General features: G+C 38.7%; 2 protein-coding genes across 3 annotated transcripts in view; one reads left to right on the top strand and one right to left on the bottom strand.

The window, feature by feature from the left end:
- Positions 1-44: 44 nt before the first annotated feature.
- Positions 45-6,724, top strand: GNG10 (G protein subunit gamma 10). Of its 2 annotated transcripts, none has more exons than XM_045840519.1 (3): positions 45-202; positions 4,701-4,832; positions 5,772-6,724. In XM_045840519.1, the coding sequence occupies exons 1-2, from the start codon at positions 122-124 to the stop codon at positions 4,824-4,826; spliced, it is 207 nt and encodes a 68-aa protein (XP_045696475.1). In that variant the 5' UTR covers positions 45-121; the 3' UTR covers positions 4,827-4,832; positions 5,772-6,724. The 2 variants fall into 2 exon arrangements, with proteins under 2 accessions (XP_045696475.1, XP_045696476.1); XM_045840520.1 differs by having other exon boundaries at positions 5,775-6,724.
- Positions 6,725-11,021: 4,297 nt separating this feature from the next.
- The window catches only part of SHOC1 (shortage in chiasmata 1), a 63,634-nt gene continuing 52,075 nt past the window's right edge, over positions 11,022-22,580 (bottom strand). The window contains 6 exon segments of the mRNA XM_045840835.1: positions 11,022-11,122; positions 13,640-14,609; positions 15,248-15,397; positions 16,908-17,039; positions 21,371-21,464; positions 22,342-22,463. Of these exon segments, the coding sequence (XP_045696791.1) occupies positions 11,022-11,122; positions 13,640-14,609; positions 15,248-15,397; positions 16,908-17,039; positions 21,371-21,464; positions 22,342-22,463 (1,569 nt within the window).

A 22,580-nucleotide genomic window follows, 5' to 3' on the forward strand; every position in this document is an offset into this window, starting at 1 on the left:
GCTGCGACAGCGGGGCGGGCGCTGCCACTTCCCCGCCCCCCGGGCGGCGCCGGCGCTCGCTCGGGGCCCAGCAGCGCAGCCGGCCCAGCTCACCGCCCTCCAGCGCAGCGCCACCGCCGCCATGTCCGCCGGGGCCAGCGTGAACGCCCTGCAGCGCCTGGTGGAGCAGCTTAAGCTGGAGGCCGCCGTGGAGAGGATCAAGGTGAGGCCTGCGGAACGCCGCCTCCGGGCGCTGAGCGCATCTGACAGCCCCGGGCTGGCGGCCGTTAAGCCGGCCGCGCGCCTGCGAACGGGGCGGCCGGGCCCCTAGAGAGGCCGCGCGGGCGGGGCGGCTGCGGTGGGACAGCGGCGCGCTCCACCCGGCTCGCTGCTCCACAGCCCGGAGGGATGGGAGCTCGCACGGCCGAGCTGGACCCCGGCGCCCGGGAGCGGGAGCGGGAGCGGCGGGGACGTGGGCCAGAAAGGAAGGGGACTGGGCCCGGTGCTCCTGGGGAGACGGGCTTGCTGTCCCGCCGGGGCGGCCTGGGACCCAGTGCCCCCGGGACATTTGCATTTCGGTGGTGGTGGGGAGGGAGACTTGACGGAGTGGAGCAGGACGGACGCGAGCTGACCAGTGATGCAGACCACGGACGTGGCCTGGACTCGGCTGGTGTGCGAGGGTGGAGGCCAGAGATGCGGAGGCCACCGAATGAATGGACGGGCCTCGGTGATGGATTGGGAGGGAGGAGACAGGCCAGGCTTGGGTTTCTGGCTTCGTGACAGGACGGGTGGCGCGGCCATTTGCCACAACATAGGGGAGAGAAAGGGGGAGGTGGCAGGTGATGAGGTCAGGTTTCCTTACGTCGACTTGAGATGTGCAGAAGGTATGTAGCGACATGGGCTAAAGCTCAGAGATCACGGCTGAAAGAGAGAATCTGAATGCGCGTATATGTGGGTGAAAAATCTGTGTTAGCCGAGCGACCAGAGCAGGGGACCTAGGGACCAGACCAGCCAAAAGAGGGGCCTGAGAGAAGAAAACCAAGGGAAAGCACGGTTTCTGAAGCAAAATTTGGGGCCTAGTCCACGTGTCCCGTGTTTGTTTAGTCAGTTGGTTCAAAAGCATCTGTTGCCATATGGTTGCGGTGAGGGAGGGGTGTGGAGGCGGGTAAAGGGGGGAGCGGGTGACATCTCTAATAGCGTCAACAATTAAAAAAAAAAGAGCATCTATTGTGCAGTTGTGTCCGGCAGCTAATGTAGACAGCGCAGTCTGTAGAACGTGTGTGTATCTATGCACGCTGCCGTGCTGGTCCGTGTGCCTCACTCGTGCATTTTCTCTGCATCCGGCACCATCCTAGGTACCGAGAACATGGAGATTCTAGTAGGGAAGATAAGCAGTGAGCACATTACCCAATAAATGAAACTATTTCAGACAATAAGTGATGTGCAGGTTATAAAACAAGGTAAAGAGGGGTGTGGAATGAAGAAGTTTCAGTGGTACTCAGAACAGACTCTAGATTGTAATAAGGTATGCAGACTTTAAAAAAATCTGGTTTTCAAGAGGAAACCACTTTGTTTTTCAATTTAGGGAACAAAAAGCCATGTTTGAGGTTGAGGGGAAAGAACGAATGGAGGAGATTTGGAGGGGGAGGAGATGGGGGTCTGTCTGTCCTTTGGGGCATGGGATTGGAGGGGCGCCCTCTAAGACAGCAAGAAAGGGGGTCAGGGTGTGTGTAAAGATAGATGTTTCCAGATCCAGACTTACGGACTTGTATGATGACAGTTTTCTTTGTGAAATCGGAGGCCAGGTTTTCTTCTAGGGCAGGGGAGAGGGAGCGAGTGGAATCGCCGGAGGGAGGGTGGGGGAGGGAGTGCTGTCAGGAGTTCCGGAGGAATCGGGAGCAGGCAAGTCCCTAGACACCTTGTGACCCGGCCACTGCGAGAGTGGAGACTGATTGCCCTGCCTGTGGTGTTTTTCCCTCCGGCGGCGTTCGCCCACCCAGGAATCTGAGTGCCCACGGTGAAGGGTGGCTGTGGATGAGTAGGGGAGGTATGCCGGAAAGATGTCAGCTGAGGTGGAGGGCAAGGAGTTTGAGGGTTTCCCCAGAAAGAGGCTGGAAGTAGGCTGGATAGGGAAGGCACGGAGCAGGCGTCCTGGTGATGGGCTGGAGGAAAGGGGATGTGGGGTCCCCCCCACACCCCACCCCACCCTGGGATGGAAGAGCAGGCTTAGTGAGACTAGAAAGCAGCGCCCTGGAGGAGTAGGGGAGATTGCATCGATGGGAAAATAGGATGTTGGAGTGTAAAATTTCAGATGTGGAGCAGTTAACAGGTCTTGGCTGTAACCATTGGCATTGAGAAGGTTGTTTGAGGAGAGGAAGGAGGTCAGGGAACTGAAACCAGGTTGTAGCAAGTGTTCAAGATGCTGTCGCCACCTGAGCAGGAAAGCAAAGCTGAGCCAGACGCCCACCCTGTGAAGAAGCTAGGGAACATACTCCCATCTGCATTTAAAACACGACTGTGGGTGATGGAACTGAGACCCAGAGAATCTGAGTGAGCTGTTCGAGGTCACACAGACAACACACTTAGTGGAGGGGTGCCCTCCTGGTAGCATGATCTGGGGAGCGTGGCAGAACTTCTCTCCAACAGCACTTCAGAGAGTCACGTGGTCCAAGGTCTGGGCTCCCCCTGTGAGGGCTCAGCAGTGGATGCTCTCCACACACCCAGGCAGGCCTTTTCTTTCACCGACTAGCTAGCTGGTACACAAATCTTTGAGCATCCCTTCCCAGTGACAGGGAGACTCTGTATCCTTCCAAGAACCCCTTCTTTGCTGTGGTGAAGCCTCTTGGAAGTTGCTGGGTGAACAACGGCTCAGACCAAGGAAGGTCATATGATTTGTGGGGTGGTATTATCTGCCTCCTGTAGCTGGCTATAGCTTCCAAGTGTTTGTTTTGGGTTTGAATTCTCCCAGTCCAAAGTGCTAGAGAAATGAAATGCTGACCATTTATAGTGTCCCTGCCTGTCCTCTCACCTTTTCAACCACATTGTTTAGGCTGGGGTTCAGTTAGTCCCAGTTCTCAAGGGGTCCTGGGACAGTCTCCTTCCACGCATGTGTGGGGTTCACCTGTTCCCTCCGATACAGAGATAGAAAGCATGAGAGTAATTGGTCCCAAATTTCTTCTGAATTAATAACTTCTAGATAACCATTAATTCTAATTAGAATTAATGTAAAATTGGCAGGCCTTCTGTTGAGGTCTGAAGGTAAGCTTAAACATTACTCTGTCAATGTTATATTTATATTATATAACTTAAATGGTTGTTATATTAATGAAACCAAAATTCCTAAAAGCATTGTAGAAACTAGATAGCAGCTTTAACATAAGAAATTGATTTTGCAGTTATTTGGAAGCCTGGAAAATTAAGACAAAGTGGTAGCAATACTTGAACAGCAGTTGCACTCATGTTTGTACAATGTAGGTGAGTTTTTACATAGAACACCTTTCCAGTGCAAGGAAAATGGGAAGTGAGAAGAGCCTCCAAGTACAAATAGGCATCAAATGGAGGATAAGAGGAAATGCAGAATAATGTTGAATCAGTGCTGACTAATTTCTCCAGAAGTTAGTGATTTAAAACAACACTTATTAATTCTTGCAATCCTTAGGCCAGCAAGTTGACTGGGACCAACTGTATAGTTCTGCTGGTCTTTGCTGAGCCCTCCCCTGCATCCATCTGCAGTCAAATGGAGGGTTGGCTGGGGGCGGGGTGATCTGGGGTGGCCTCATTCATGTATCTGGAGGTTGTTAAGCAAGTGGCTGGGGGCTAGCTGACTGCTTCTCTTCTACAAGATCTCCTGTTATCTCGCTTGGTCTCATGATTTTAGGAACCCTAAAATCACAGCAAGAGAGTTCACTGCAAAGCTTTTATGGCCTAGGCTTGGGAGTTGCCCATTATTTCTACTGCATTCTCTGGGTCAAAACAAGTCACAAGACAAGCCCAGACTCAAGCAGTGGGTAAACAGACTCCAGCTCGTGGTGGGAGGAGTTGCAAAATATTGTGGCTTTTCTGCACTCTGCCACACATGTATTGCTAATTATGTGTCAGCACTATTCTAAGTGCTTTGCATGCTGTTAACTCAGTCTTCACGTTAACCCAGTGAAGTGGGTACTATTACTAAATACATTTCACAGATGAGAAAACAGGTACTGAAAAGTTAAGAAACTTGCTCAAGTTCATACGGGTAGTGACACAGCGGAATTTAAGACTAAACAGTCTGGTTCCTGCTTCAAAGCAAGGTGGAAGAACTGTCGCTTGTTTTGAGCGTGCTGGGTAGGACGTGGGCCTTGTGTACAGTAAAGCGGTTCGCTCACCTAGGAAACCAGGATATATCAGTGCATACTTTATAAATAAAAATTTGTAAAGGGAACATTAGAATGAGCTATTTCTTAACCAGTTGAGTCTCAGAACTAGGATTCTAAATGGATCAGAGACACTGCTTTTCTGTCTTTTGTTGAATAAGCAATTAACCAAAAATATCCTATATCAGAGCTCATAGAAATGTAATCTTTCCTCTTTGAAGTTCATTATTAGACCTTTCAGCACAACAGGGGCTTTTGGAGGTCACATAAAGTGTGATCTGGCTGTGTGATCATTTTTCAGAATATCAAATGGCTGCTGGGTGGGTCTGGCTGCGAGCGGCTTGTCCAGCTGTAGTCCTGTGGTTTCAGGTCTCCCAGGCCGCTGCAGAGCTCCAACAGTACTGCATGCAGAATGCCTGCAAGGACGCCCTGCTGGTGGGCGTTCCAGCGGGAAGCAACCCCTTCCGGGAGCCCAGATCCTGTGCTCTACTCTGAACCCCGGTGAGTACCTTAGCCGAGCTGGCCTGAGGCCATGGCGCTATCACAGGGCTTCCCAAAGGATTTTGGGCAGCTGCTTTGAATGTCTACTGTTCTTGGGGGAATTAAAATGAAAACTAGCAAAATGCACAACTACCCCTGAAGGGTGAGTCTGGTTTGTATTCACCTTGCCTGTGGATTACGTCTAATTAAGAGTCTCAGTCCTCCTTGGCAATAACGCTTAAGATGTTAATATCCTTGTCTGCTTGAGCTCTTTAACTGAGCTGGCTGGTGGTGGTAATGTCTTGAACTTAATCCTGTTCTCTCTGTCCTCACACCAGCTCAGTGCTGTCCTTTGCTGCTTGGTGCTACTCTTGGGACTAAGGACTCCCCTGAGGAGGAGACTTGTTCCTACTACCAGTCACGGTTTCTTTCCTAAAGGCTTTCAGAATGTATCTCGGTTTTAATGGCGAGAGCTTTAATGTAGCTACCGGGGAAAGTGTGATTCGGGTTGAAAGAGCTTTAAAAGGCAATTATTGAAATGAAAACATCCCTTTGGTGGCATGTTAGAAATTTCATGGATTCTAATGCATTTTATGGGGTCTCGTTCAGATTTTTACTTATTTTTTTCCTTTTATGGAAGAGTTCAGGGAGATTATTGGAGTCTTTTGGGGCCAGCATATTTCAAATTACACTATTAGGGCACTGTTGTACCTTTCAATGAAAAATGCCCGCATGTGAGGTACTAAGGTAACAGTTTTGTGCTAGTGTAGGGTCTCTCTTTGTACAGAGCCCTTTTGTGGGTGTTGTTCCTTCAGTGGTGTGGTTTGAATGTTTTGGGGTTTTTTTTTTAAACTTGTTACTCTCTGCTTTGAGAATACTCAAGTGTCCTATGAAGTGCTTACTAGTTAATTTTATGTATAAATCTTACTAAAGTGAAAATTAACCAAATTCTCTTTCCAGTAGGAAAGAAGTGGGCCAAGGAATCCCTTCAGGCACAAAGTGGTGAATGCCTGCCTCCAACTCTCAAGAAAGCATTTTTCCCTAACCAAATGACGTTTAGGTGTTTCAGACCTTCCCAGTGGCCTGGTCCTATCGCCAGAATTCTACAGAAATTGATGAGTTTCAACTCAAATAAGGGAACTGGGTGAAGGAGTAGACCTTTACATAATAATGGCCCAGTTTGTTTGGTGAAGTGCTTTATACTTAAGACAAAAACCTTACCACCAAATACACAAAAATGCACCTCTTTCACAAGGGAATTACTAGTGTTTCTATACCTGGAATATGATGTATGTTTTATTTACTGGATATTTACATTTAAGAAAGGAAACCATTTTTGTCTATTAAAAAATTCAATATTTGGAATTTTGTCATTCCTAAGATTTTTACGCCATAATAAAATTTGTCCTTTTCTCATGAATTTACAATTTCTAAATAAAGATAAGCCAATGTAAAATTGTGGGAAGAATAGGCTATATTAATCAAATGATGTCTTGATTTTTGTAAGTGAGAAGACTCTTTTAACACTAAAAATGGAAGCTGTTTCTTAGCAAACTTGTGGGAAAGATTAACGCATCATGTACTAGACCTCCCCATTCTCTGTGCGACACACAGCTCTTCCTAAGTTCCTCCAGAGTTGTGGATGTACTGAATAGTACATTATTGAAATGTACTATTTCATGTCTTTAAAAAACATGTAAAATGCGACTTACAGAACATTGCAAGTGATTAAAAACAAAGTAATGTGAAAATTTTACAACCTAAATGAATTCTTAATGTCATGTTTTACTTTAATGATGTGCCTTTGATTTAATTTGAGACACTTTCAAAAGAATACTTTGTGTTTGTAATAATCTTTGAAGAGCTTGAAAATAAAATTTCTGCTTAATTCATCATTTTCTACAGCAGCAACATTCCGGGTGTCTGACTTTTTGTCTTAGGGCTTCGTGAAGTTCTGTTTGCTTGTGGACTGCGTGCTGGAAATGGGAGGTAACGTTGTGTGTAAACACTCGTAGAAGTTTGTAAAAACAGATAGATGTCTAACATACATAAATATCTGTTACTGACATTTGCTCTTGAAATAACTATGTATAAGACCATAAATAAATAAAAGAAAGTATTTTTGAGCATAAGTATTGGTACAGTAGAGACGATAGAAGCCATTAGATGGGAACTCCCTTCACTTCTGGCCCCTGAGCTTCCCAGCCTAACCAGCGTGAGTTCCTTTCATCCGCTCAGACGTCACACACCCCTTCCTAACCCTGGTGCTGTTCTCTGGATCTGTTCACCATCTCTGAAATGTCACACTATCACTTATCCCTTCTCTCCTCCACTTCATCTTCTTCACTGGGCCTTTTCTATCAGCTTTTAAACATGTTCCATTCTCCATCTTAACAATAGCACTGAAAAAAAAATCTCCATTAACAAACAAATTTTGGTTTACAAGTTGAGTAACTCCTGGAGACCTGTTGTTCAGCATAGTGCTTATAATTAACAATGCTGTACTGTACATGTATACTTAAAATTTTTCTAAGAAGGTAGATTTAATGTTACCTATTCTTACCACAAAAAAATAGTAAGAGGGCAGAAGAACACTTTTGGAGGTGATGGATAGGGTCAGGGCATAGATCTTGAGGGTGGTTTCCCTTATCTGCCAACTCATCAAGTTGCATACGTTAATTATGCGCAGCTTTTTGTATGTTAAAAAAAATACCCACAGAAAACTTCTCTTTATTCCACTTTTTTCTTTGGCAAAATCTTGGTAAGATAGTACAAGAAAACTATAGATATCTCATGAATACAGATGTAAATGCCCTAAGTATAAGCAAATCAAATTTAGTAGTATATCAAGAAAGATACAATCTGATAAAGCTATTTCACTGTAAGGAAACCTATCAATGTAATTCATTCTGTGAATGGTTTAAAGAAGAGAATCTATGCCAACAAGTTATTTGATAAAATTCAGTGCTGTTCTGAATAAAAGCTAAGTGGACTAGTGAAATAAGAATGGAAAAAAATTAATGGTAAAGACAGTTTGTCAATACCAACAGGAAAATTTATACTACATGGTGAAAAGTAGAAACATTCAGCATGTTAGTAATAAAAGAAGAATATCTCTTATCATCACTATTCAGCAATGCTTGGCATTATTAACTAATGCAGTAAGATGAAAAAATAAAATGGAGTAAACATTTTAGGAGTAATAGCTATATTTATGGATTATATAATTGTACACCTTGAAAACTCATCAGAATCTAGTAAAAGAAATACTTGTAATAGAATTTGGGAGGCTTTCTGGATACAAAGTATATATAGAAAAAAACGGCATTTCTACATTGGCAATAGCTAGTTAAAAATGGAAATGGAAACCATATCCCATTTCCACTTTATGACAAAATAAAAAAAACTTGAGAATAAATTTAACAAAAGTTGTGAGTCAAAGAAAAGGTATTATTGATGTTTATAGAACAGGCTCTACATAAATTACAGGGTATTAACACAATTTCATTAAAATGCAATTTTATGAAATCTAAATTTCATACAAATTTTGTGGCATTCCTATTTTATCGCTTTTGAGGAAGTGTGATTAAAATATCTAAAAGTTCATGTGGAAAAGTCCAGCATCCAAGAATAGTTTTTAAACCTTGTGTGGGTGTGTGTGGTTCTACAAGGAGGGTGAAGCTTGCCTTGCTCATTATTAAAACAATTTTAAATCTGCTGACTCAAGAAAATATAATTGAAAAAATAAAATATTAGAAAAGAAAACCCAAAATGAGAAATTTTATTGTGTGTACCAATAGGCAAGTAGATGAATGGATCATAATCATTCAGAAATAGACTTGACTTTTTTGTCTGTTCGGTGGGAAAGGATGGCTTACTCAGTGAATGGTGCTCCATTATTGCCTGTCCATCAGGAAGAAAATAAACTGGGCCTCTATTACACTACGGAAAAATATCCACGGGGGTTAAAGACAGATAATACAAAAGCATTAGGAGAATAATTAGGATAATAATTATACAACTTTAGGGTAAAAGAGGTCTTCCTAAGCAAGCAAGACGGAAAACCTGAAAATCAAAAAAGAAAAGGTGTGTATACTTGACTACATCAAATTAAATTAAATTAATTTAAATAAATAAGGAATTTAAATTAAGTATTGAATTAGTAACTGTTGTACAGTGCAAATAACAACAAACAAAAAAGCAAAAGACGGAAGAAGGCATTTTTTCCAGCCCTTCCTTTGGGTCGCTAGTTTGCGCGCCCCCCTACCTTCAGCTCCCACCACTCCGTTGTGGATCCCGTGTTTCGGGGGAGGGGGGCTCGGTATCTGGGGACAGGACCCAGGCTCCTAGAATGAGAGGCGAGGGGTAGAACACCCCGGCGCTGGTCCCCAGTTGTACGCTGAGTCTCAGTGGAAAAGGGGGCAGTTTCTTACCTCCGCCCGCACCCGCACGCGGAAGAGACGCGGTGTCCTGGTGAGGCCCAGAGTTTGAGCTGGGCCCAGGGACTCGGAGTAAGGCTTCTCACAGTACCCCAAAGGTCAGCATCACTATCACCAGCAATGAATCTAAATGCAAATAACTCTCCTTAGAACGTGAAAAACCGCATAAAGAAATGAAATGCTCTCAGACAAAGGATCGAAGTCTTTATTGCAAGAGCCAGTCTGGGAAGTTGGGGCTGTTCCAGACAATTCTGTATGATGGGGTGTTTGGAAGAGGTTCTTGGAGGCTGAACCGACACTTCTGGCCCCTCACAAGGGCCAGTCCAGACCCTTCAGGCTTCGCTCGTGGACCAGCTCCAGCTCTCAGGTGACCATTGCTCCCTGGGAGTGCTCTGCTGGTGCTGAGCTCACTCACTGGATCAGCAAACATCACTGAGAAATGCAGCAGGAGGACTCAGATGCTTCCACTGCATTTGGTGGCCTGTGAAGAAACTCCTCCCCTCTGGGAGCTGACTAGAAATAGGCTAAAGAAGGTGTGCATTCTGGGGAGCCTTAGCCTTACCTTAGGAGCAATCCTGCCAAAACTTTAAGGAAGTAGAAAAGAAATTCTAACTAGATTTCCAGGAATAGTCTCTCCTTAAAGTCTGCACTCCCTACACACTCAAGCCATCCCAAAGATCCTCTAAGTAAAGGTGCGGTAGAAAGAGAAGAGACAAGCGGGACAGGTGGTATAAAGGTCAAACAGCGTATTTCAAAAAGGTGGGTGTGATTAACAGTATCCAACGCTGGCGAGGCTCCAAGTAGGGTGATGTCTGAATTTTGGACATTCTGAATTTTCAAAATTTTGCTGATCTGATAGGCAAAACCCCCCCCAGTAACATATTGTTTTAATTTGCATTTGCATAATACTGTTTCAAATGTTTATTGGCTACTTTTATGAAATATCTATTCATGTATTTTGCACGTTCTTCTATTAGGTTGTTGTCTTCTTCCTATCAATTTGTATGAATTCTTTGTATAATAGGAATGTAAACCCTTTTTCTATTATGTGGGCTGCATTTTTCTCCTCTTAGTAATTTGTTTTAAATTTTGTTTACAAATATACTTTAAATTGGAAGTTCTCTAACTTCAATTTTGTCTTAGGTTTTAACTTTCTTACTAGTGATGGAGGATTGACTGGTAATCTTCACTTTTTTTTAAAGACTTTATTTGTTTATTATCAGAGCGAGGGGAAGGGGGGGAAGAGAAGGGGAGAAACATCGATGTGAGAGGGAAACCCGAGTCGGCCGCACGTGCACCCTGGAATCAAACAGGTGACCTTTCGCCTGTGGGACGGTGCCCAGCCCACTAGGCCACACGGGTCAGGGAGTGATCTTCCCTTCTTGACTGAGAGGGTCAGACTAAGATGGAGGCTCATTTAGAAGTCGTGCTGGGGGAAGGAAGCTGGAGTCAGCAGGCCCTTCAGAAGACAACTAAATGAGCCTTTGATGTACAATAAGTTTTCTGTTTCTTTTAAAGAAGACTTTGCAATGTTTAGGTGAATCTGGAGATATCTGGATCTTAAGATAATTATTATGCTAATTAGAATATTTAACTTACAAAGAATGCAAACTATAGGGCAAAATATATATTATGAAAATTTAATATTGAAAACCGAGAACATCTAAGAGCAGTTGCATTTTCTTTAATGTATGACCAAATCTAAATTATTTTGTTACTGGGTTATCAACAAAAACAATGGAATGTGACATGTAGGATTATTCTTTCTTTTTCAGTAAAACCTCAGACGAGTTTGTCCATCGACTCTACCAGGGACTTTTTCATACACTAGACGCCGTTTTTTGAATTGTAGTTGTTCTGAGCATGTGGACTCTGTTAAAAAGATAAAAAGGAAAACCATTTTATTGCTGATAATACAGTGTAGCTGTTTTCTACAGCTATTCAAATGGATCCTGTCTCTTTATCATCTATCTACAAAGTTTAAAATTTTCCAACTGGCATAAAATAGTAACTATTAAATTATATTTTAGCATAAATGTACCTATACCTAATGATCCATTAGTAATACTGTTATAGACACATATCCGTATGCTCATACCTTGCACAAATAAGTAAATCTCCCTTGATTTCAGATTCTTGCTTTTAAGTTTTCCCGCAGTCAGCTTGCTTCTTAACCCATATCTGTGATGTTGTAGAATTTATCCTGAGCTCTATTACATGATAGGTGGGATGATGTATGGATTCACCTTAAAAAATTGTATTATATATGTTATATTATATGTTAGTCTGAAAATAGCCTAGATTTGAATATTTAAAAAGGTCAGGGATTAAGTCAGTAAAAAAAGGAGGCTAAAAATTTAAAACCATTTTAGTAATTATTCCTGGAGATAAAGTCTCATAATTGCAAGAGCTGGATGTAATTATAAGCAAATTTAAAGAAGACGATGTAGTAGATAATTTCATGGTAGATATCACAAATGTACTACTGGACAAATGGAAATTATATTGAGGTCATGCCAAAGGCTTTGGATAAATTTTCTAGAGCTGCATCAGTACGAATTCAAAACGTGTTATATCTGAAACAACACATTTGGAGGTAATAATGTGCTATGGAAGACCACAGTAAAAACATCAAAAGTTGCCACAGTGATAATGAAGATACTAACATCAAAGATTTATGTGAACCATTTGAGTAAAATTATTTTATGGAAATAATGGGAAAGTGGAAAAAAATGAATATATTTAAAAATATATTTTCAATATTTTTAACCAACATTACTTATTTGATTTAAAAATACATATTTGTAACTAAATTACTGAAAAAAGTGGGTAGATATTTGACTATTCCATCTATATTTCTAAAGCTTAAATATTAAAACATATTTTAATGTATTTTCTGAAATCTCATTGAGAAAATGGGAGGATTATGCTATACTGGGGCTCTATGTTCAAGAATGGGAATTTGCATGCTTATTTTGTTCCAGGATGAATAAAGATGAAATTTTCATCCAGTTCATTTATGAGGCTGGAATAACCATCATATCAAAATGTGAGACTACAAATAACACAATAATTTCATTATGAATGTAGGTAAGAAAATCATAAATATTAGCAACCATGTTCTACAACGTATTTTAAAAATCACTCCTCAAAAGCCAATTAGGTTTATTACAGAAATGGCAAAAATGATTTAATATTACTAAACTTGTAAATATAATCCTTGACATTAATAGGTCAATGGAGAAAATATGTTTGATTTTCACCGATAGGTGTCAAAAAGTTTGGATAAAATTCAGCATCTATTCTTCACAACAGTTCTTACAAAACTAGGAATAGAATACTTTTCATTAAAATCAGGAACAAAATAAATTATAACTGTTGAAAGGGACCCAGCCCAAGTTTTGTGGACCCTGGGGCTTACACAGTTTGGGAGGTCCTCTTTTGATAAAGAATACAAGATTTTCTGGGTCCCTCTCAGGCCTCCCAAAAGGGCCTATACAAAAGAGGAGCTTTGAATCATGAGCTTCTCTCTCTCCTTTTTTTTTCTTATCTTGTATGACCATTAAAACTTAATATTTTGTTCTCGATGTTCAGGCCAATGCAATAAGTAATGACAGAAAAGAAATGTATAATTACCAGAAATGAGAAAATAAAGTTGTCCTTCAAAAAACTGATATTATTAGATGTTCAGAAACATCAACTGCACAGTAGAGTTAAGGATAAGTATCTGTCTAATAGGATTGTCATAATTAAATAATCCACATAAGGAGCTTAGAATGGCACCTGGCATATAATAAACTCTTAATAAATTTGAGCTCATTAAATATCCCTGCCTGACAAATAAATTAATTTTCTGTCCTGGCTAGTGTGGCTCAGTGGATTGAGTGCTGGACTGTGAACCAAAGGGTCACGGGTTCAATTCCCAGTCAGGGCACATGCTTGGGCTGTGGGCCAGGTCCTCAGTATGTGACACATAAGAGGCGACCACACATTAATGTTTCTCTCCCTCTCTTTCTCCTTCCCATACCCTCTCTCAAAAATTAAATAAATAAAATCTTTAAAAAATTAATTTTCTAATTCACTGTTTCTCTGTTTAATCTTTGTTAATTTTAGTCTTCTGCTTTATTTAGAGTTGTTCTGTGTTTTTCACTTCTGAAGTTGAATGCTTAGTCCATCTCAAGCTACATCAATTTGACATATTTTCTTTACATTTATTGTCTTAGATATCTATAATTAGAATTTTGGTTTTCTCTTTGAACCAAAGTTATTGAAGATTCTTCAAGTATAGTAATTAAAACAAAGAAAAATTAATTTGGAGATGATTATATTATTTTAAATTACATTTGAAAATATCATCTACTGAATTTATCATCTACTGAACAATGTTACCTGTTAATGACTTCTGGTCTCCTGAGTGAGATGGAAATTCAGCACGCCTTTTCTGTCCTAAACATGTTCCATCTCTTTGGTGGAAATAAAGACTGTTGAATTCTTTTTTATTTACATTAGAATCGGAAGCACAAAATAAATCCAAGGTGGGGACACATGGTAATTCTTTCCAGAAAGTCTCTTGAGTCCCAGCACTTGAACTTTTGCCTGTGGAGCCCTCTAACTCATCTGATAGACATTTTTGCTGAATGGTGTACAGGTTTTCTTTCTGAGAGTACCATTTGTCACACATAGTCTGCTCTGCATTGTATTGTAAATTGAAAGAGTGCTTCTCTTGTTCCCATACATTTTTCTTATAGTTCCAATGAGGAGGAGATTGAGAGTACTCTAATGAAAGCATAGGGGCAGATACTTCTTTACTTATAGGTCCTTTTGCTTCATGTGTTCCCTTTTGCTGAGAATTTATAAAATTAGGGGCAACTCTCTTCTGAGTGTTGATTGGTGATATTCTGGTTTCATAATTCATTTGTGTTAGACCCAAAGGAAGGACATCTGTCTGTGAGTCATTCTGGTTTAGAAAGGAGTTACCAGCTGAGTTCCTGGATTCCATGTTAATCAGGAAGGGATTATTCTGTGCTATGTCAGGGTTAGAACTAGAGTCTTTCCAATAGCTGGTCTGTCTGTAAGAAGTCACAGATGGTAAAAGGCGTGGCATTTCTCTTTCCCTTAGTTCCGCAAAGGAAGAGTTGTAATTTGAAGTGGTGTTTGTGTCTCTCTGCACTGTCTCTTCTAAGTCTGGGTACTGGCAATATTCATTATGTTCTTGAATGACAGAGTCTGAAGAGTCAGAAGCTAAACTCTGAAAAGGGAAGGTTCTAGTCTGATTCCTATTTTCCTGAGGTGACGAAATTCGAGGTGATGTTGTGGAAGAAGAACTAATCTTGAATAAGGAAGTGATGTCACAGAAATGCTAAAAATATTAAAAATGAATTAATGCAATACAAATATGAACATCAGTCAAGTAAATGTAAATAAAAATGCTTATCTATATGGAAGGGAAGCTAAATATAATTAAGTAGTTCATTCATGGGTATTATATTGACCCATGTAATAACAACATAGTCTACATTAAAAGAAAAAATAATTGTAATTTGCATCTATGTTCTAATCAGTTATAATAGAATTTTTAGTTACACAAGTTATACATGAAAAGTTAAAAATTTTACCAATAAGGCTCTTTTCAGAATAAAGTTCTCTTTACTATTATAATGAAGGGTATCAGGATTGTTTGGAAGAGATTACGTAAACTAATATGAATAGAGTGTATAATTGAATATCTGGAGCACAGTAACACTTCAAAATGATTTAAAGTGTGATAAACTGACTGTACTGAATTATCTATATAAGATAACTTTAAAATGTATAATTCAATTGACAGTCGATGGGAATTCTATGTAAAACTTAGGTCAAGTAAATTATTTCTTTGCTGTGTGAAGTCCAAAACAATTATACTTGGATACCTTCATTTTGAAAACCTTATGATAAAAATAAATACTCAGATGGAAAGGAAATAAACCTATATAAGAATAAAGATCTCAAATAACTAACCTTTAACACTTTTTCTGGAACTTCAGGTAGGAGTTCCTGAAGCTGACAAAGAGTTGCTAATAATATCCAGTGAAGAGAAGGTCCTTTATTTAACATGAGCTGAGCCACCAATGGATTAATACATGGAAAATCAAGTAAATACATTTCTTCCTAGAAAAGAGTTTTAGGAATTATAAGCCAGTGGTTTTTTGAGAGTGACCCATTTTTTTTTTTTTTTTTTTTGTATGCAGTAAAGACTTGTACACTCTCAGAACTGGGCAGGATCTGAAAGTTTGTTCAGTCTCCTCACTCATCCAAAAAAGATTGGTTCACCTTCTTCACATGAAAATTGTTTTAATTAAAGCTACATTACCTAAAGAGAAATCTTTTCGAGGACTTAGTGTAGGACCTCCCTTTGTAGACCATATACTATCACTGTTTGACTAAGATGAATCATGTTTATGGTATTTAAGAGATGTTATAATTTCAGGAAAGTCTTGTGAACAGTATATAAGAACTTCTATCAACCAGAACTGACCTTGACAGTCTAAAAACATGTGTTTTCAGGAGATATCATAAAAGTCTAGAAATATAACAGCCATCTCTACTATTGCCATATTCCCTTTTTTCCTGGACTGCACTGGCTTTTTGTACCCTCTTGGATTTTTATGAAATGACAGATGTGAACATATTGGACATACCTTGGTAGGAGGGAAATTGCACACACACACAATAGTTAATTTTACCCACACTTGCTGATAGTACTGAGCTCTGTTTAAGCATGTAAAAGGTCTGTGATTTAGTATATATGAATATTTTATTTTATTTGTTTTATAATTTTAGTTTTTGAATAGGTAAGAGTCACATGGTTCAACATTGTATAGGTACTGAAATGTAAAAAGTCTCATTCCCACCCCATTACTCCAGTTCTCTTCTCTGAAGATAACCAATGTTATCTTCTTGTCATCCTCCCAGAGGTATTTTATTAACTTATAAGCAAATATATATAAATATTAATTTCCCTTGTTTTATACAAATAGTAATATACTGCTTACTCTCTGTCCTGCAACTTTCACTTTTCACTTCATAATCTATCTTGGAGATTATTCCATGTCAGAACACAAAGAGCCTTGTCATTTTTTTTATGGTTTCATGATTTGAATATATTTAAAAAATAAAGGTAACAGAAACATTGAGTTGGTATGAGATCTTGGAAGTATTTATGCTCAAACAAAAATTTCTAAAAATTAACTATATAATCTTACAAGTATTTCACAGCTCTACTTTGGGTTATAATTCTGTAATTGAATTATTGACAAATCATGAAATAATAAAATTTTGTTATTCTCTTAATAAATTTACTATTTTTAAATGTTTAAATTTAGGAACTATAAAAATAGTTATGTTTTTTAAATATTAGGAATTGGAGTTATTAGATCACCCTAAAATAACTTAGATTTGAAAGTTCATTATAAAAATCCCATTAAAAAGTTCTGTGAAATTAAAAAGCTCTGATGATTCTGGGAAATGATCTATGTAAATATTGTATATTATAGTTATTGTCATACATGCTCATATAAGCATTAGAGGACAAAAATAGGTTACCAGAAAGAAAATTCAAATACATGTATTTATACTTGCTTTGTAAATATCTAATTTATTAATTTAGGAAATAAACCACCTTAGATGGTGAAACTTCAAGCCAGGATTTATCCAACCATTCATGAGGATCTCTCTTCGAGGTCATTAAATTGTGGTCAGCAATTCGTCGAATCATCAATGCAGTCTCTTCTACTCCAGGGGCAATTATAAGCTAAAAAAAAAAAAAATTAATGGTAGACTGTAGGAAATATTAGGAAGCAAAATATATCATTCAAAATGTGTTTGTAATTAGAAGAAAAATAAAAAATGGCAGATTCTAATCTTTGAGCACTATTTTAAATTAATTTATTAATTTCTTTATATGAAATCTAGGATATTTTATTCATAAGGATAAGCAATTTTCTCTCTTTAAGTTTGATATCCTTGTAGTTTCCAATTTTGGAACTAAATTGGTTTTCTTCACTCCATTGACATTTATTAATAAAATATTTTAAATATATTTGTTATATTTATCTCTACAGAATAAAAGCAATTTGGATATCACTAGTAATGTTTAATATTAAGCTTTTTCTACATTAACTTGATAGTTCTCAGTAAAAACAAGAACTTTAAAAAATATAGTGTTATATTTTCCAAAAACAAAGTAAATTTTCAGATGAATTTCAAACTCTATTCAAAAAGAAATAAAGTAAGGTTTTGATTTAGAGTAGCCATCACCAGCATTTTGGGAATTTCTCAACCAGTCTTACCATATTTAACACTAAGATACTCCTGCCAAAAATGTGTTTGTGTATTAAAGTAAATGCTAAAAAAAGAATTTGTTTTCCTCTGCTTCATGTCTGTCACTTGTGTTTCCCTCCTGGCCCTTCTCTCTTTTGAAATGGCAGTCTTTCTCTTCCTCTTTCACTTCTATCTTTATCTACTTCTCATAAGTTGGGTTGAAGGAAAGATAGCTCATGAGTTAGCAGTTTAATGTGGGCAGAGAAATACCACCCTAAACAATCATATCTTAGAAATATAAATATCCTGCCCTGTAGTAGAAACTTAAAAAACAAGGACTGTACAAATCTCACAAAATAATTTTAACAATATTTTCTTTCAGAAGAGTTTCAAATATAAAACTGTTAGTACATACCTGGGGAATGAATATGTATATTCTAAAGAAGGATTTTCTTTCAATTATAATAAATATGTATAGAGTGCACAGAAATATACTGTTTGAATCCAAGTTTATTTCATTGCTAAGTTTTGGATGTTTTGAGACTATCTCATACTCTTATTTGAATATAAACTTTATTTTAAAAGGCATAATTTTGTGATGGTGTTTATCCCATTACTTTATTAGAGCAGAGCTTGTGGCTGGCTAGACTTCAGCAAATTCAGGAATTCCCTAATATTGTTTTACAAATTTTGCATATGTGTGCATCTATGCATTTTTTAGAAAGACAGGCCATAACAAATTTATAGAATTTTTTGAAATTAGAATAAAATAAAGCATAAAACTACTAGCAGTATTTTCTTTTAGTTTAAAAAATTTACTTAAATTTCCTAATACTTGGTTTATGGCTAAGCTCTCCAGATGCCTGAAAAAAAATTCACACTAAAGCACTCTAAAAGGCCAAAAGCCATCTAAGTAAATAAACTATGGTAAAGTGACAGTATACTCTAAAACAATATGAATGTAGGGAATCCTTTCTAATGTAATAGTGTCATTAAGTCAGGAGAATGGGAGGTTTGAATGTTGGTGACATACAAGGTCTGTGTGGAAAAAGTCCAGCCATTGTAAATATGAGAACGGTTTGTGTGACATCGATGTAACCTGGCAGCCAAGGAGAGTGGACTGGAATGTGCGTGTGTGAACAATGATGACTTCACTGTACTAGTCAGTGGGGGTGTTAGATGCCACTGAGTGAGCATGTGCACTGTGTAGCGGTCACATTCAATATGACCGAGCGAGTAGGGCAATGAATCTGCCTCAGATTTGTGTTAAGCTGGAACATTCCTCTGTGGAAGCCATTCAGATGATTCAGAAGGCTGCAGCTATGGGCAACTGGTGACTGGAAGCTTCATCACAACAACGGACCTGCCTATGCATCATGTCTTCTACAGAGTTTTTTGGCAAAATATCAAATCACCCAGGTGACTCAGCTCCCCTGTAGCCCAGATTTGGTGCCCTGTGACTTCTGGCTTTTCCCAAAACTAAAATCACTTTTGAAAGGGAAGAGATTTCAGACCATTGATGAGACTCAGGAAAATATGATGGGGCAGCTGATGGTGACTGGAAGAATCACCAACTGTGTGAGGTCCCAAGGTGTGTACTTTGAAGGCATCATTGTATGCACTGAGGCATCATTGTCCTGTGTACAACGTTTCTCGTATCCTGTTCTAAAATAAATGTCTATTTTTCATAGTACGCAGCTGGGTCCTTTCTGGACAGACCTTCATATTTATAGTAGAGTATGAATAAATTGATCACAGCTGTTTCTCAAATTCCATGGAAAAACTAACCTAGTTTTAGATTATGTAAAACTTGAAAAGCTTTTGAAATAGTTTGATCCAGGTGGGAGCAGACTTCCATTTGGAATGGATCGTGCCTGGGCAGTACCTCCTATTTCACCCCCAAATGCCCTCCTTGGAACATATCCTCAACAAACCGTGTCACCGTATCTGAATACAGTACCGCTCTCTGGTGTCATGTACTCAGTGCACAGAGGAATGAAATGACACTAAGCATATTTTGCATACAACTGCTTGCCTTGAGCTGGGAAGAAAAGATGCTAATTAAGTGGTAAAACTTCACTTGAATTAATAAATGAGACAAATTTACATTTACCATTCATTTATTTAGATACCTTTTCTAAGGATTTTATTTCTATGTTTAACATGGATCAAAATTATCTGGATCTTATTTCAAATAGATCATTTATTGATTTTCTTAACAGGCTGTGCTTTGATTTAATTGTACTTAGTTGACGTTGAGTATTTTTCCTCTGTACAAAGCGCTGTGCTGGATACTATGGGTTTCACAAAGAAGAAGGGCCCTTCAGGGTTAAGGGTACTGAATACTATAATGCTATAGCAATACTCTAATTATCAATACCTCATACTATTACAAAGGGACAAAGTGTTATTGGGAGAAAGGGACAAGGGAAGATTTATCCTGAGAGGGTGTAATGGGGCAAATTTCTTAAAGGAAGTAGTGTTTGAGCTGGGGAGAAAAAGACAGAACGATAAAGGCTGGCAATAAGGGGATGGGGAATAGTATTCCCTGGGAAAGACAGGCCAGAATGACATGTTTGTGCAGTGGCTGAGAGGTGACTGAATGGAGGCTTATTCAGGAAATGGCGAGTGGAATGATAAAGGAAGGATCAGTAGGGGCCAAATTGTGAAGTTTGAGTCTTTCTGAGTTTGAACTCTATCTTGAATCAGATAGGAAGCATATGGGAGGTCTTCTGTGCAAGGAAAATCAACTCAACAACAAATATTACAAGAGCCTGGCACATACTTGGCACTTGCACTGTACCTACTTGTACTGTGCTGGGTGCCAGGAATACAAAAAGGAATAAAGATGTTCTTGTTCCTTCAGAAGCTATTATCTAGGAAGCGAATATTTACAGGCACATTTCAAAATGTAACTGGTGTCAACATATATGATACACTAGAGTGGGGAAAAAGTAGAAAAGAGATTAGTTAGGAAGCTCCAAGTGAGAGGTAATGCAGGCCTGATTTTAGGGAAATGGCAGTGGGAGCAGAAAGGAGAGACTTCTAGAGAAGGCACTGCAGAGTTCAAAAAAAAGAAAAAAGAATTTAGCTTAGATTAGATGAGAATCCTAATACCATGGACTAAATCTGGGAGAGGATGAGAAGTTGCATTCAATACATGCAAAGTCTGAGGTACCTTGTGGGATATTTCAGTGGAGCTTTCCAGTAGAATGCTAGACTCAAGATGCAGACCTTAACAAAAGTGAGGAACATTTTATGGATTACAGCCAGAAATGGAAGTTAAATTTGTGAGAATGATTGAGTTTATTAAGGGAGTCTCTAAAGTACTGAAAAGTACTGAGTCCCAAGGTTGGAGGAATGTTTAAATTCAGAGCAAGGACATTGAGAAATAGAACTAAGAAAGGAGACTAATTAGAGATTACCAAAATGTTACTGTATTCATATGTCATAAGATGTCCACTTTATAGCAGATTAGAACTTAGTATATCTTTCATAAGTGAGCATTTTTATTCAAGGGATATATTTATTTTTATTTATATCCGGATATGTTTAAAAAAAAAACTAAGCAGTAGTTAAGAGCTAAAATATGTTCAATTTATTAAACCAAATGTCAGATAGACATTTAGACTAATAATGTCAGACTAAATTTTCAGATAGAAGCTTAGGTGGAAAGAATATTCATTAATTTGAGAACTGTTCTTTATTTGGCCTTTAAGCAGTTTTGGCTTGACCGTTTAATGTTTCTTCTTAGTGGGCTTATGAGTCTGAGTATAATTTTGGTTTATGAAAAATACTTATGAACATATAGGAAAAGAATACCTTTACATCCAGTTCTTCTGATTTTAGCCCAAATGAAACTAAAGCCGCATAAATCAGTGCTAGGTGATGAAGTGTCTTTTCTGTAAGATAGTACCTAAAAAGAATCATATTACTATACTTCCACTCATTTGATATCTAATTATACTTACTAAAAATTCATTTTGTTGTCCACATTTCATAATGTTATTAGAATAACCTGGCTAGAAAATATTAGTATGGCAGACCCATGTTTCTTTGTCTACTCAGCACTTTTTTGATTAAAAACATTTCCACCTCCATTTTTCAATGCACTTAAATCTGGGGGTGTGCTGGGGTTGGAGGAGCAGGAGAGAAATTTAACTCATCCCCTTACTGCTCTTGGCATGGATTTTTTGGTAATTCTTCAATAATGCACATTCATGAAAAAGTATAGCGAGACACTAGTTAGTTGGTGTATTTAATAAAATTGTAGAGAGAAGTAATTTAAGAATGACTTATCTAGGCCCTGACCAGGCACCTCACTTGGTTGGACCATTGTGCCTATACGCCAAGGTTGCAGGTTTGATGTCCGGTCAGGGCACATATAAGACGTAACCAATGGATGCATGCATAAGTGGAATAACAGGTTGATGCTTCTTTCTCTCTCTCTCTCTTCCTCCCTTTCCTCTCTCTCTATAATCAATGAAAAAAACACACACCTATCTTTTAACAGGTAAGTCCAGAATTTAAAAGTGATAAGAAGCAAAACACTTAAAGCTGCAGCTCTTAGGAAGGTAGAAGAAGGGAGGACGATTTGCACAGAATGTCCAGGGGATATTCTGTCCAAGATTTTGATTTGTTTTCTTCTGGGCACGCCTCCACCATGAGAACCCCTGACTTAAATTAGATGAGCAAGTGGAGAGTCTGCATGGCTATTGCTGTTCCCAGAAGAAGGACTGAAAAACTTAAAAATATATATGAATGTGACTTTAGATGAGGAAATGTTTACTTACTCTGAGCTTAATGTTTTCCTGGCATATAAAATTACCCAACAAGAGCTGTACTGGAATGACAATGCCATCAGCCTCATAATCATATTGTCTGATGCCTTTTCACAATTCAGTTCTTCTAGGTCCTACCAGAAAATACATAAATAAAAAGATTCACTAGATTAATGGTTGTTAAGAAATTATTGCTATTATATTTCAAGAATCTATGATATGTAAATTATAACTTGAGAAGAATAGTGGGT

This window comes from Phyllostomus hastatus, unplaced genomic scaffold, assembly GCF_019186645.2.
Source record: "Phyllostomus hastatus isolate PE091 unplaced genomic scaffold, TTU_PhHast_1.1 phas_contig_34, whole genome shotgun sequence".
In the NCBI taxonomy this organism is placed as follows: Eukaryota; Metazoa; Chordata; class Mammalia; order Chiroptera; family Phyllostomidae; genus Phyllostomus; species Phyllostomus hastatus.

Coding starts and splice junctions, on each gene's coding strand:
- GNG10 (XM_045840519.1), top strand. CDS start 122: ATGTCCGCCGGGGCCAGCGTGAACGCCCTGCAGCGCCTGGTGGAGCAG. Junction 203..4,700: donor CCGCCGTGGAGAGGATCAAG/GTGAGGCCTGCG, acceptor CTGTGGTTTCAG/GTCTCCCAGGCCGCTGCAGA.